Here is a 12,935-nt window from a genome sequence, read left to right as displayed (position 1 = left end):
CTATTGTGGGCGATAAATGTTTGCTAGATTTCTCTCTTTGTGGTTTGTATATTTAATTTAAAAAAAACCTGTGGGATGAAGGTGTCCATGGGGTAAGTGCTGGTCCAAGAAGTAAATGTGGCTTATAAAAAAGAAGTGAAACTTCATTTGGGCGGTTCCAGCCATCATGTTAGGTTTTTTGACATCCCTACAGATGCCCCTGCTTAGCAGGCTATAAACATTTTACATACATACATACATACAAGAACTATCATATTGAGAAAGATGTAAAAACTGGAGGGGAAAGGAAGTGGAGTTTCCCCATGTTTCGGAGGGGAATTTAAAAGACTGTAAAACAAACCTGCATCACACCTATTTATGGCTTAATATTCTAGTTTTTATGTGCATTTTGCTTCAAAACATCAGTAAATCACATAATAGCTTCTTAAGGGAGCTACTGGGTCCTCAGATTGCTGTAAAATCTAATTTTAGCTACTAATCTGTCAGTAAAAAGGGGGTACATTCCCTATTATTCAAGAATCTAACAGAAAACAGTATCTTAGCTATTACAAAAGAATTCAATATAATTCTGATGACCTCCAGATTTATTGAATTCCTATAATTCCCACCTAGCTGAAGTCCAACAAATCTGAAAATTATCAGACTGGGGTCTCTTGTCTAAGAAAAGAGTGGTTTGTATTTTTCCTCTAAATATTTCATTTGCCATTATTACAAAAGCCTTCACTATCTGTTGTAATTTGTTTTTCTGACTCATATTCTCATAAACTGTCTACAGGCTAGGACAGCACAAGATTTTCCTTAACATGCTTCTAAGTGGGAAGATACCAACGAGTATAATGAGGCATAAACACTGATAAATTATAATGGTTTACTGAAGGAATAAACTCTGAATAATGGTTTTGTTATTATGCTTTTGATATTCTACAACTTACAGCACTGAGCAGCTGTAACAGTACTGCTATAAACTCTGGAAATTGTAGTTCAATACTGGGATAGCAATGGACTGTTAAAACTCCAGTAGGTTTTATTAGGATATCTAGTCAGTTGTGAACTAGTCCCTATTTATATATTTCATCCCTACTCCAGTTTGTTGCAAACTTGAGAGCATCAAGTGTCATGCAAAGCAGTCTGATGAAAAACATATGTTTGCAGAGATAGGAAGAAAATCCAGCCACATTACACTTCTGACTTAGTCACGGCATTATGAAAGGGAAGGGGGGGGGTGAGCCGTCTCCTCTCCTCTCTTTCTCTTTGCTCTTGCCAACAAAGAACTGCCTGTTTCACTTATTTCCCAGAAACAGCATTAGTCTTCCAACAAGGTCAGCAAAAATACTGCTTTCCAGTTGAGAGTACACAGTGGTCCAAAAATCTGTAAAGTATTAAATAAAAACCCTGCACTGTCCCAAGTCAGTAGAAAACTTTTTGTTCAGGTTTGAAAAGAATGATAGAGAAAAAAACCTATAGTCACTAAGAACTAATTTTTACCTTGATCTTGGATAATTAAAATTTAACAACATTTCTGGGCCTTTGTGCTTAAATCCTGGGAGAAACGGACAGAGGGAGGGAGGGGAACAGGGAGAGGGGGAGAGAGAGAGAGAGAGAGAGAGAGAGAGAGAGAGAGAGAGAGAGAGAGAGTGGGAGAGAGAGGGAGAGAGGGAGATGTATAATGCCAGCTCCTTGAATTTTCACAAAATACTTTTGACTAGATGGCACCATATATAAGTTGGTCAGGAAGCCACGAAACAGAAAGAGGGAAAGAGGGAGATTGAGAGGCAGGGAGTAATGGAGCCAAGCTATTTTAGTCAGCGACCCTTCTGCAGTTCACCTGCTTCCTACTTATGATAAATTGAGGTCTGACAGAGCAATCTTATACATGGCTACTCAAATAGGCAGAAGCACTTGTGGATAAGCATTCCATCTTCTCTTTTATCAATTATACTTGCTTCTCCAAAAAAAATTACATTATTATTTTGAATCCCATCTGACACCTGTTTATTAATTTTAGGGTACTGAATAATGCAGTACAACTTGAAACAGAAGTAGCTTTTGCAACCCAATTTTACTGAGGGTATAACTCCTCTCCAGAGGCTGTAGCAAATATAATCTTGGCCTTGATTTTCTCACCTTTGACATGTGACAAATACATCAGAGTCAGAACATCACCAGTTTATATGCCTAATAATATAGTAGAGTAAAAAAGTTGCACAGGTTTTATTTAAGGGGTTTCTTATGGGAAGGAAGTAAAAAAAAAAGCAGACACACAAGTCCAAATGGCCCACTACAAATGGCACTTACAGCACACATAAACAAGAAAAAACAAAATAAACTGATCCCCCCCATTTTTTTAAATGGAGCTGATTAATTGGACCTTCCTCTGAATACTTGTACTTTAAGTAGCCATTTGACTGCAATTTACATAGGTGTGTCAGGTCTCAAATTCCTCTTTCTCCTGCCAAGAAATAATGGCCCAGAGCCTCGTTTGACTATGTGGGTGGAAGGCAGAGGAGAAGATATTTTAAAGAAGAGAGAAGTCAAAAGATTGGCAACTTAGGCCTAAGCTTGGACTCCCAAACTGAGTTTTCAAGTCAACAGCAGTCTGTTCTCTTCCTTTCCTTGATTCTTCTTGTGTGGAGAGAGGTTTGAACATCAGACAAGTTTTCCCATTTGCCTCTTGTCAATCACAGTCCAGCAAAGACAGACGAGGTCTACAGCTTCTCCAGTCAACCAGCAGGAAGGATCCCAAGAAGGGGGTAGATAACACAGGAATACCTTTTCAATGGCACTGAAGAAGCTGATCGTGTCTTAATATTCCTGTCAGTTGAGAGGAAAGGTAAAGCAGCAGAAGCAGGCACATTCTGATGCCAGCAACACCAAGACAAGCAGTACAGCTAGAAGAACAGTACAGACATTTCATCTTCCTGTGCCTGGAAGCTGACACATCTAGATCTTTTAGAGATGGAAAGAAGTAAAAATTCTACCAAGTTTTATCATTTCCAGAATTTCTTTCTTCAGATATATTGGACTATAGTTCCTTTGCTCAGCATATAGCAGGCCCAACTGCTGTGCTGGTTAGAGAAGTTGTTAACTATACAACAGTGTATCTGGAGATCACCTGGTTTGGAAAAGTTATTTTAGAACAAGGTCAGCCAGCCTGCTGGTGGACAGTATCTCTTTCTCTTAGCCTTTTTGTGGAGGAGCTCCTTTACAAACATGTAAAGGAGCCTCTTTAAAATTAATTTGTTGAAAAGTGTGCTAATGAAAAATAGCTATTTTGCCTCCAGATTTTGTGATGTGATTTGTGGAGACACTAGGGACAGCAAATTTGGGGCTACAGGTGGAATGCAGGTTGCACACTTGTTCCAAAAGATTGGAACCTTCCCCCAATATTTGGATTCCATTATTATTTTGAAATTAATCACAAAGATGTCTCTAGAACTAAAGAATTCAATTTCATTTCAATAACTCTCCTTTTCTAGCTATTTTGCAATCCTTGTGCAGTAAAGCTGATAACTCTTGAATAGACAGTTGAGAAATGTACAGCGCATAATGAAATTTACACCACTCAGATTAATATCACTCCAAAGGAAAGTGGGGAAGAAATGGAGGTAGACAAAAAAAAAACCTCACAGACAATTTTCTACTGGAATATCTTCCATTGCTCCTAAGGGACTATCTGTTATAAACAGCTCTGTGGGGAAAATCTTGTTGACTTATGTTTCTGTATTTGTATTTCATTAATGTATTTTGATACTGCACACCAGCCATTTTGGGAATATCTGTATTGCTAAAAGTAGTACAATGGTAGTAAGTAGCAATACTAACAGTGCATAACAAAAGAGAAAGTTTCAAAGCAACTTCACAATCCTATGCAATAAGTAGTCTTCACTTCTAGCAAAGGTAATGGGACTATTTACAAAAAGGACAAAAATACAAAAGGAAAGAACATTTGAATTAAAAGGATAGGAAAGAAGGACAGAACCTTAGTTTACTTTGGTGTTTTATCCAAGAGAGTATTTTTCCTAATGTTCCTTTTAGAAGAACAATCGAATAGGAATCTACTTTAAGGAAACAAACTTGCCCTGAAGGGATAAATCTTGGTGTTAAAAATTCCTCTACGTTAACCTTACCTACCTCTGTATATAATTTCTCATCAACTTGAAGAAACTTGTATTAGAGTACACTATAAATGTACTGTGGTAGACACATGATATACAGTATGTCTCCATCCAAGCAAAAATAACTTGGAAATAATCACCACTTGCTCAATGTGTCTCAAAGGTGCTTTTGGGCTGTTTTTTCCTTGAGGAAGAAGAACAAAATGTTTTGTTCTTCTTCCTCAAGGAAAAAACAGTCCAGTTACTTTTTGAGAAAGCACATTTGAGACAACTATGACCTGGATGACTGAGAATCTCTACAGACATTTGATCAAGGATGAACTCTTTTCCTTTTCTCTTAAAAATCCAAATATGAAAGATACCTTTTCCATACTGAAGCTATCGGCATTATTTCCAAAACTAATCGTAACATTTTATCAGTGTAGCAAACTCCATGACCTTTACAAGGTTGGGAATATCTGATTTACCTGTAAAACAAGCTCAAGCATTTCGTTTGGTTTCTGGTATATTCTTTTCTTGCAGAGTTGATTGATGAAAATTATCTGCTATCTCTTGGTATTAAATAAAGCAAAACAGAAAATGATTCTACACATGTTCCTGAGGTGTCATCTAACTTGTCTCTCATTTTTAAGTGGGGAGAAAAATAAGAAAGCCTCCAGGTGCACAGAAACATTTATTAAACTCAGTATGTTTTGGAATATTGTGTAGACGTAAATAAAAAACATAATGGTAGAACTTTAAGCGCTTCCATAATGCAAATAACCAGAATCAAACAACTGAATTTTTATTACAATATTTGAAAAGTTCCCTTTGGAATACTGAAACCTAAATCTTCTTGTGGTTTAGAAATATAGTCCTTCTGGTCTAACCATATTAGGAGAAAGAAACAACCATCCTAGACCTAACATAAAACAGTCCCAATATTGATATAAGATTCTTACATTGCATGCACAAGTTGAAGAAGTTTTTCTCATATAACCAAGAAAGCAGGGATAAGGGCAGGAGTGGGTTCTACTTACCTTTACTACTGGTTTGCATCGTGCATGCACAGATCACCTATGATGACGTCCGGGTCAGTGGGCGGAGCCTCCCACCAGTTTTACTACCGGTTCTTGCGAACCGGTCCTAACCGGGGGCAACCAACCACTGGATAGGGGAATCTATGATCCTCCAAATCTGACTGAAACAAACCTGCCAGTATTGACAATGAAGGATATTGTTGCCATTTTTAGTTTAATTCACTAACATATACAAGTAAACAAGAAAAAATTAGTGTGCCATTGTAGCAGTATACCACAAAGATAAGACACAAAAAAGATTGGAGAACCAGAATTGGTTAAACACTGAATTTCAATTTATTGCTGCTTTATTCTATTTAATCAGAAATAATCTTTACTAATAAAATACCTGCCAGACTTTTTGTACCCTTTCTTGAAGTACAAGAGGAAAAGTGAAGTAAAAATAGATAAGCCATTCAGGGGAAATTTATTTTCCCTCAGCTCATACTAGTAAGTAGCACAACAGTAAACACCAGTAGTGAAATCCACCAGTAGCCGGATCTATCCGGCTCGCGTGAACCGGTAGTGGCGACGGTGGGAGGCTCCGCCCACCCACTGGGACATCATTACGTCCCATTTTTGACCCTCTGTGCATGCACAGAAGGCTCTGTGCATGCACAGAAGAGGCTGCACCCTCCATTCCTGAACTGGTAGCAAAGGTAAGTGGATTTCACCGCTGGTAAACACCCAGATAAGAACAGACCAGGACATACACCTAGAAAAACTTTTAGTCCCCACCTTGTTCATGATACATTTTCTAATACAATTTTTGTTGCTTAAATATATTAAGGCAAAACAGAAGTATATAATCTGCTTTTGAACAGATTTTTGCCAGACTATTAGATCTGACTCCTTATCCAACTTCCATTCCATCCCATCTGTGTTGTCTGCGAAAATGTTGGCTCAGCAGGCATGGTTTCAGGAACTCATGGGCTGGTCTAAAAAACCTTCAAATTTGAACCAAAACCATTCTTTTTCCTTTGGCTACATAAAGGTGCTACATGTCTGGGACTAACATGTGCTATCAAAGTTCGGGGGAAATATAATTTGCAATTAGAAACTCAGACACACAAAAAGAAAAAATAATAATTTTGAACATGTAACAGGATTCAGAGCAAATCAGTAGTATTGCCAGCTGTGGCTGGGGAAAGACTATTTGTGGAATTTTTTTATTCATTGCCGATCTTTACAAATATATGAGATAAATATGAGATAATAATCAAACTCAGTAAAAGGCATGCTTTATATTTAGATATGTATTCCCTCTTTTCTTTCCTTATTGTTTTTCCTTATCAGTTTTAATCACAATTTAGTATTAGAATTATAATAGATACTGTATTAATTACTCCACAGATATGAGGGAGATGGGCAGTTAAAAAATAGGAAATATAAACAAACAAACAAGTAAATAAACAACAGGCTCCATCTTAGCCAGAACTGAAATATCTATTTCAGATCCTAGTTCACCATAATTTTTAATTACAATGATAAAAGAATGCAGCACAATTTTATGCATGCCTGAACAGAAGTAGCTTCAATTGTATTAATATGAGTTATTTCAATTAAGCATGGAGTTAGTTTGAGTTAAATAAATGTTTCTTTTAAGTACAGTTAACTACCAAGTAGACAATACAAACTTAACTTTTCAAACAAAAACAAATTCATTTTAAATATTGTAAATGTGTCTACAAGACATTCCCAGATGAGACACAAGTGAAACAGATGTTCACAGATTAATTTCCTCAACAAATAGTATATTTGATACATTTGAATGAACAAGAACTTGCTAGGCCCAAAAGATTTCCACAAGGATCTTGGATATTCCTCAAGAAGCTTCTGTATTTTCCAACTCACTCTAATTGTTGGACTTAGTCCCCAAAGTTTATTCATCATTATGCACAGTCAACCAATTATATTGTTTGTCAATAAAAGAGATTAGAAGAAGGTCACAATTATTTGGAACTCTTGTTCCTTTTCCTAATACTCACCGAGGTTGGGTTGTGACATGGCCATTGAACGTTGTGATACTGGGGTGGAAGTGGTTGAAGGATGATGGCTCATGTGATTTAATGGCTGGGTCATAGTCTTTCGAGGATCTTGCCAAGTTGTAATTTTCTCTATGTGGCTACAAAAGAGAAAGTTGGGAGTTATTAAGATTATTCCAATCCTAATTTTAATTACGTTGCTCATTTGTTTATGTTATCTGTTAGTCTGCCTCCCTACTTTTTGTTGGCATCGCAATATTAACACATATAAGTATCTAATATTGCTATTTGTTCACTCTTCTGTCATATTATTTTACTACCATCAGGGATCTGATAAAATATCTGTTTTTGAGATGAATAAACAATATGCCAAATTCAACATTTATCTTCAAGGCTATTCTCCAAAGAACCCATCAATCTGTCTATTCAAATTACTCAGCTACATTTGAATATCTCCCTATTATTGGATTTGGTCTTGCAAACAAAGATAGGAATATGCAAACTCTGGAAAAATTTCAAGGGTGAAGTTCTTGAGACATCTGAGAATTCTTGAACCTTGCAAAAGTTAATTTTCTATTTACCTAAAAGTACTAACCTTTATTGCATTCATTACTAGTCTTTGTACAGTCTGAAATATCTTCATTATTTTATTATTTTCTCCTTTTCCAAATCTTTTTCTTTAGAATATCCTGTCTCCAAATATGTAGATATCCCTTGAACTTGTTTTTTACATTATTTTCCTATAGTAGAGTCAATGAATTCTATAGTGGGATAGTTCCCTTCCACTCATTCCAGAAGTAGCTCTGATGGTAATCCCTCTCAGAAAAGATGATTCTATTCCCAATTCCAATCTGCCTTCCAACTTGGGTACACATATAGCTGGCTACTTGTAACAGCTAGTTTCAATTACACACCTGGAGATTTAGCAAGGCCTTTTTTTTCTATTTTAGTACCCTGAGGAGCTTCTACCAGTTGCATACATGATTTCATATAGATAAGTTTAAAAGAAACAAACCATGCCAACATCAATATCAGCTTTGCAAGCCAGGTAGTGCATACAGGTAGTACACCCAGAAGAACAAGCTCTGTTTTATTCCAAGGTACATTAACAGAATCTTGCAAGTCTGAAAGTACATTTTTCTTCCCATTGCCTTTACAGCCAAAGAAACTAACAGGGGTCCCTCTTGAAATGTTTGCCATATCCACATGCCTGTGCAGGCAGTGGCCACTTATTTTTTTAATTTTTTTTTTAATTCATATTTCTATGCCGCCCACTCTCCAAGGACTCTGGGCGGCTTATACCAAAGAGAGTATACTAAATAGCATATTGCCCCCAACAATCTGGGTCCTCATTTTACCCACCTCGGAAGGATGGAAGGCTGAGTTAACCTTGAGCCAGTGAGATTTGATCCACTGATCTGCTGAACTAGCAGTCAGCTGAAGTAGCTGCAGTACTGCACTCTAACCACTGCGCCACCTCGGCTCTTATCTGTTGCCCTGGCTGTGGCTCTTCCCCGTCTCCCAAGGTAGGATTAGTTCATCTGGCTGTGCTCCCTGTCTGGAATACTTCACAAACCTGGCATTCAAATTGGTATGATTTTGTTTCGTAGTAACAACAGTAAGCAGTAAAGTACTACAGGTAGTCCACAACTTATGACCCCAATTCAGTCCAACATTTCTGTTGCCCAGCAAAACATTTGTTAAGTGAATTTTGCCTGATTTTACCTTTCTTTTTCACAGTTGTTATGTGAATAACTGCAGCTTTTAAGTTAGTTACACAGTTGTTAAGTGAATCTGGCTTCCCCGTTGACTTTGCTTGTCAAAATTTCATAAAAGGTGATCTCATGATCCCAGGACACTGCAGCAGTCATAAATATGAGTCAATTGCCAAGCATCTGAATTTTGATCATGTGACCCTGGGATGCTGCAATGGCTTAAGTGTGAAAACATAAGTCCCCTTTTTCAATGCTGTTGTAATTTTGAACACTCACTAAATGAACTGTTGTAAGTTGAGGACTACTTGTACAGAAAATAGCTCTTGGCAAAAATTAGGCTTTCTCCAGGATATTACCAAACTAAGAATTCCATAAGTCTGACTGCTGCAGAAAACTTAACACTGGGAATATCATGAAGGTCCTTTTTCTGTATCAGAAACAAGGCACCCAACCCACCCAGGCACTGTGCCCCTAACATGATATTCAATTTCAGTTACCACTTGTATCTATTATTTATTTTTATCTTTCTCAGGTGGGTTTGAGTCTTCCTTCTAACTTAGCATTCCAAAACTGGAGGTGGAGCTATCTCCTCTCACAGAAAGTACCATCAGAGTCTTCTAGCTCTGCCTACTATTTAAGATGAAGGGACAGATCAGAATGTCCTGTATCTACTCAAGAAAAAAGACATCCATGACAAATTCATTGTACTGCTCTTCATTTTTGCTTGTGCTTTCTTTCTTTTCTTCATCATTGTAAGCTTGCAGGCATCAACTGGATTATTTTAAAAAAAAACCCAATGAATACTTTTAATTTTTTTCTTATGAGTAAGAATAATAATAAAGATAATAAAATTGGTATGAATAGTAATGAAAATAAATAAATAATAATAAAATGTTAGCATATGAAGTGGCAGAGATTCTGATGTAACTTTTAAAAACTCTGAAAATTTAGCTTCACCTTTATCCCAGATTTTCAACTCTGCAGCCACTTTCAATTTTTCTGTATCACTTACCCTCCCTTTCATCTAGTGAGTCATTTCCTGACTTCAAGGTTACTCTCAATTCTAGTTTTGCTTTCCAACACTTGTTTCTCTTCTATATTATTTAAGCATTTTTTCCTCTTCTTTTCAACTCTGTGCTGTCTAAACATCTAAGTTCTTTTGTTTTCTATAAACAAAATACTGAAACATATTTGATGCTGGATATCGTCTCCCACAATTGTTCAAGATATTTAGAAACTATTTATGCTGTAGTTTAACATATACTGTAGTGTAGAAAAGTTGCTGAAAACGAACAAAAATTAAACCATCCTAGAATCTAATTCATATACCATGCTACTATATGACATCACTGCTTTTTTTTTTTGTCTAAGCCATAATTAGCTGAGCTTGTACATCCTGCAAGGTATGATTTATAAATCATAGGGTTCATTTATATAGTAATCACAAACCAGACAAATCAGACAAAACATATTATGGCATAGTGAAACATGTGAATCCAGCCCATGGATTACATTCAAGTTCCATTTTTAAAAATTTTTGACACAGTAAAATCAATACTAAAATGAACTTTACATTTATATCAGTGGGAACTAAATTCAACTAATGTAACTGGTTATAAACTGATATGGTCTATTTTCATAGCAGTACAAAAAGTGAGGAACACATGTATTTATTTTATTATCATATATAGGTACAACGGCTTTAACACCTGTTAAATATATATATGATCCTCATTTTGTTAGCTACAAGATGAGCATCTAATAAATGACTAAATCTGACTCAAAATAAATGGAAACTTCTTTTACTGGATAAACTAGTAATTTAAGATATGAAAAATGTATGAATTACTTCAACATATGAACAAAGCAATGAGCTCTTCTAAGAAATGACAATGACAACAAGTGAAGTTGTTTATTTTAATAAGCCTGCCACTGAAATAGGTACCTATTGTTTCCAACCATGCTCTATTCTCCCTCCTGTTACTGGCATGCTGTAAATATCACAGTGCCAAGTGTTATCTACTCTTTTGGGAAACACATTTGTCACAACACTCCCTGCTGCAGCAGTTGCCTTCTTGTTCACAAAATTAGAATGAAGGGAACTGCAGACTCTGGTTTTCCCCTTGTTTATTTTGTCAGTCAATTCTCTATCCCTTTCAAATGTAGCCATCAAAGATGCCCAGCCCTAAAGGGAGAGTCCTGCCATCTGCTTCTTGTCCTTTCATATAACTATGAGTCTTGATAACAACTATCTCCAAAATAAAGAGGCCCTAAAGTGCCTTCTCTTGAAGTGGAACTGAAATGTAAGGAAACCACAATCCCATGAAAATGGGAGGTGGATTCCTGCTTTTTTGAAAGAAGAGATAAACTGGAGAGAAGGAGCTCACAACATCATCTAGATTTTCATGCAGATCAAAGACAAAAAAACAGTGAAACAAAGCTGAGCAGGTTGAGCCCAAGACATTATAGTGTCTGAGAAGACTGAAGATTGTATTGTTCTCTCCTTTGATTGGCAGATGTTGCGTGACTGTTTAACAATAGAGTTATCTCTATGCCACCCTAAATCCTTTCTTAAGTCAGGTGAAACCTTTTGGTGGAGGTTTGAGATGAAACCTTTTGGTGGCTGAGGGCAATATTTAACATTTTGAAAGAGCCCAAGGCAACAGGGATGGGTGGTGATGCAAATGGAAGGGACTGGAACTTTTTTTTTCTTTATTGTGAGTTTGAGGAATTCCTTTGTTTTCTATCATTACGTTAATCAGATGTTAGAGATTATGCTACAATAGTAATGTCTTTCTTCCCTTGTTGGGGCAAAAAATTGTTCTACCAATTACAGCAAGAAACTCTGGGGCTACAAGAAAGAAACTTTGGAGTCACAGGTTGATCCTTGCTATCTTAAGAGCACAGGACAGGGCACACGGCTTGCAGTTCTTTTGTCCAGCACCAGATGCAGCTCTTAGCAATGGATTCTCTTCCTTTGCCCCAAAACACTGACTGGATAATTGTCTGGTCAAAAATATTGGTAAAATCTGATCAAATATTAGTAAAGAGGGATCTGTTGTACCCCTCAAAAGATGACTGACTGATATTTGTATTAATTAGCATGAATTAATAGCAATATGTTTAATATTTAAGGGCAAAACAAAATTGGAATGAATTACAGCATTCTCGTTTAAAGCTGGGCCATTTTTCACTAAATCCAAGCAATTCACTTAAAAGGTATTCTCTTAGGCTTAGATAAAGCCCTTGTACTTGAAATTTCAAAAAGAGTTTAAATAAATTTGAAATAGGTAAAATATTTAAGAAAGGAAAAGGGGAAACAAAAGGAAGAAGAAAACATTACTTAAAAAAAACATTATAAAGATTGCATCATCAGATGTCACTTGATAATATTTGACTTACCAGCCAAAGGGCATCCAATATCTAAATGCCATCCAATTGGTAAAATCTTCTTGTGATTTTACTCAAGGTAGCTGTTCTATGCAGAGCTGAATATTGAACATAGGAAGCTACTATATATGAAACCAGATCATTAATCCATTTCCACACCAGCCTTTCCGAACTTAGTACCCTTCACATGGGATGACTGAGCCCAACATTTCTGGAAGAAACGAGGGTTTGAAGTCTAATTCTTACTAATAAGTAGCAATATCTAGATCAGGGATGTCCAACCTTGGCAACTTTAAGACCTGTGAATTTCAACTCCCAGAATTCCTGAAAGCCATATTGGCTGGGGAATTCTGGGAGTTGAAGTTCACAAGTCTTAAAGTTGCCAAGGTTGGACACCCCTCAACTAAAGTTTCAAATAGGTGTGTCCAATTTCCCCAGGCTAAAGCATTTTCCTTTGGCATGCTCTATTACCAAATTACAACCTAATATGAAAATCATTAAAATGATTTTCATGGTTGCCTAAAAATGTGAACATTGCTCTCAGGTTTTTCAATAGCAATTGGTGTAGCTATATGACCCATAAGATTTTCTGCTTTTAAATTAAACATAAACTTTTTAAATCCTTGATTTAGTAGTGAAAAATCTGAAGGTGAATAAATTGTGGTTCTTATA

General features: G+C 36.4%; 1 protein-coding gene across 1 annotated transcript in view; it reads right to left on the bottom strand.

Moving 5' to 3' along the window:
• The window catches only part of WWTR1 (WW domain containing transcription regulator 1), a 93,189-nt gene that overhangs the window by 27,265 nt on the left and 52,989 nt on the right, over nucleotides 1-12,935 (bottom strand). Inside the window, exon 2 of the mRNA XM_034439259.3 lies at nucleotides 7,162-7,298. Within this exon, the coding sequence (XP_034295150.1) occupies nucleotides 7,162-7,298 (137 nt within the window). The remainder of the gene's footprint in view (nucleotides 1-7,161; nucleotides 7,299-12,935) is intronic.

This window comes from Pantherophis guttatus, chromosome 6, assembly GCF_059756535.1.
Source record: "Pantherophis guttatus breed Tessera chromosome 6, ASM5975653v1, whole genome shotgun sequence".
NCBI classification, from domain to species: domain Eukaryota; kingdom Metazoa; phylum Chordata; class Lepidosauria; order Squamata; family Colubridae; genus Pantherophis; species Pantherophis guttatus.
This window is presented reverse-complemented; position numbering and strand designations above follow the sequence as displayed.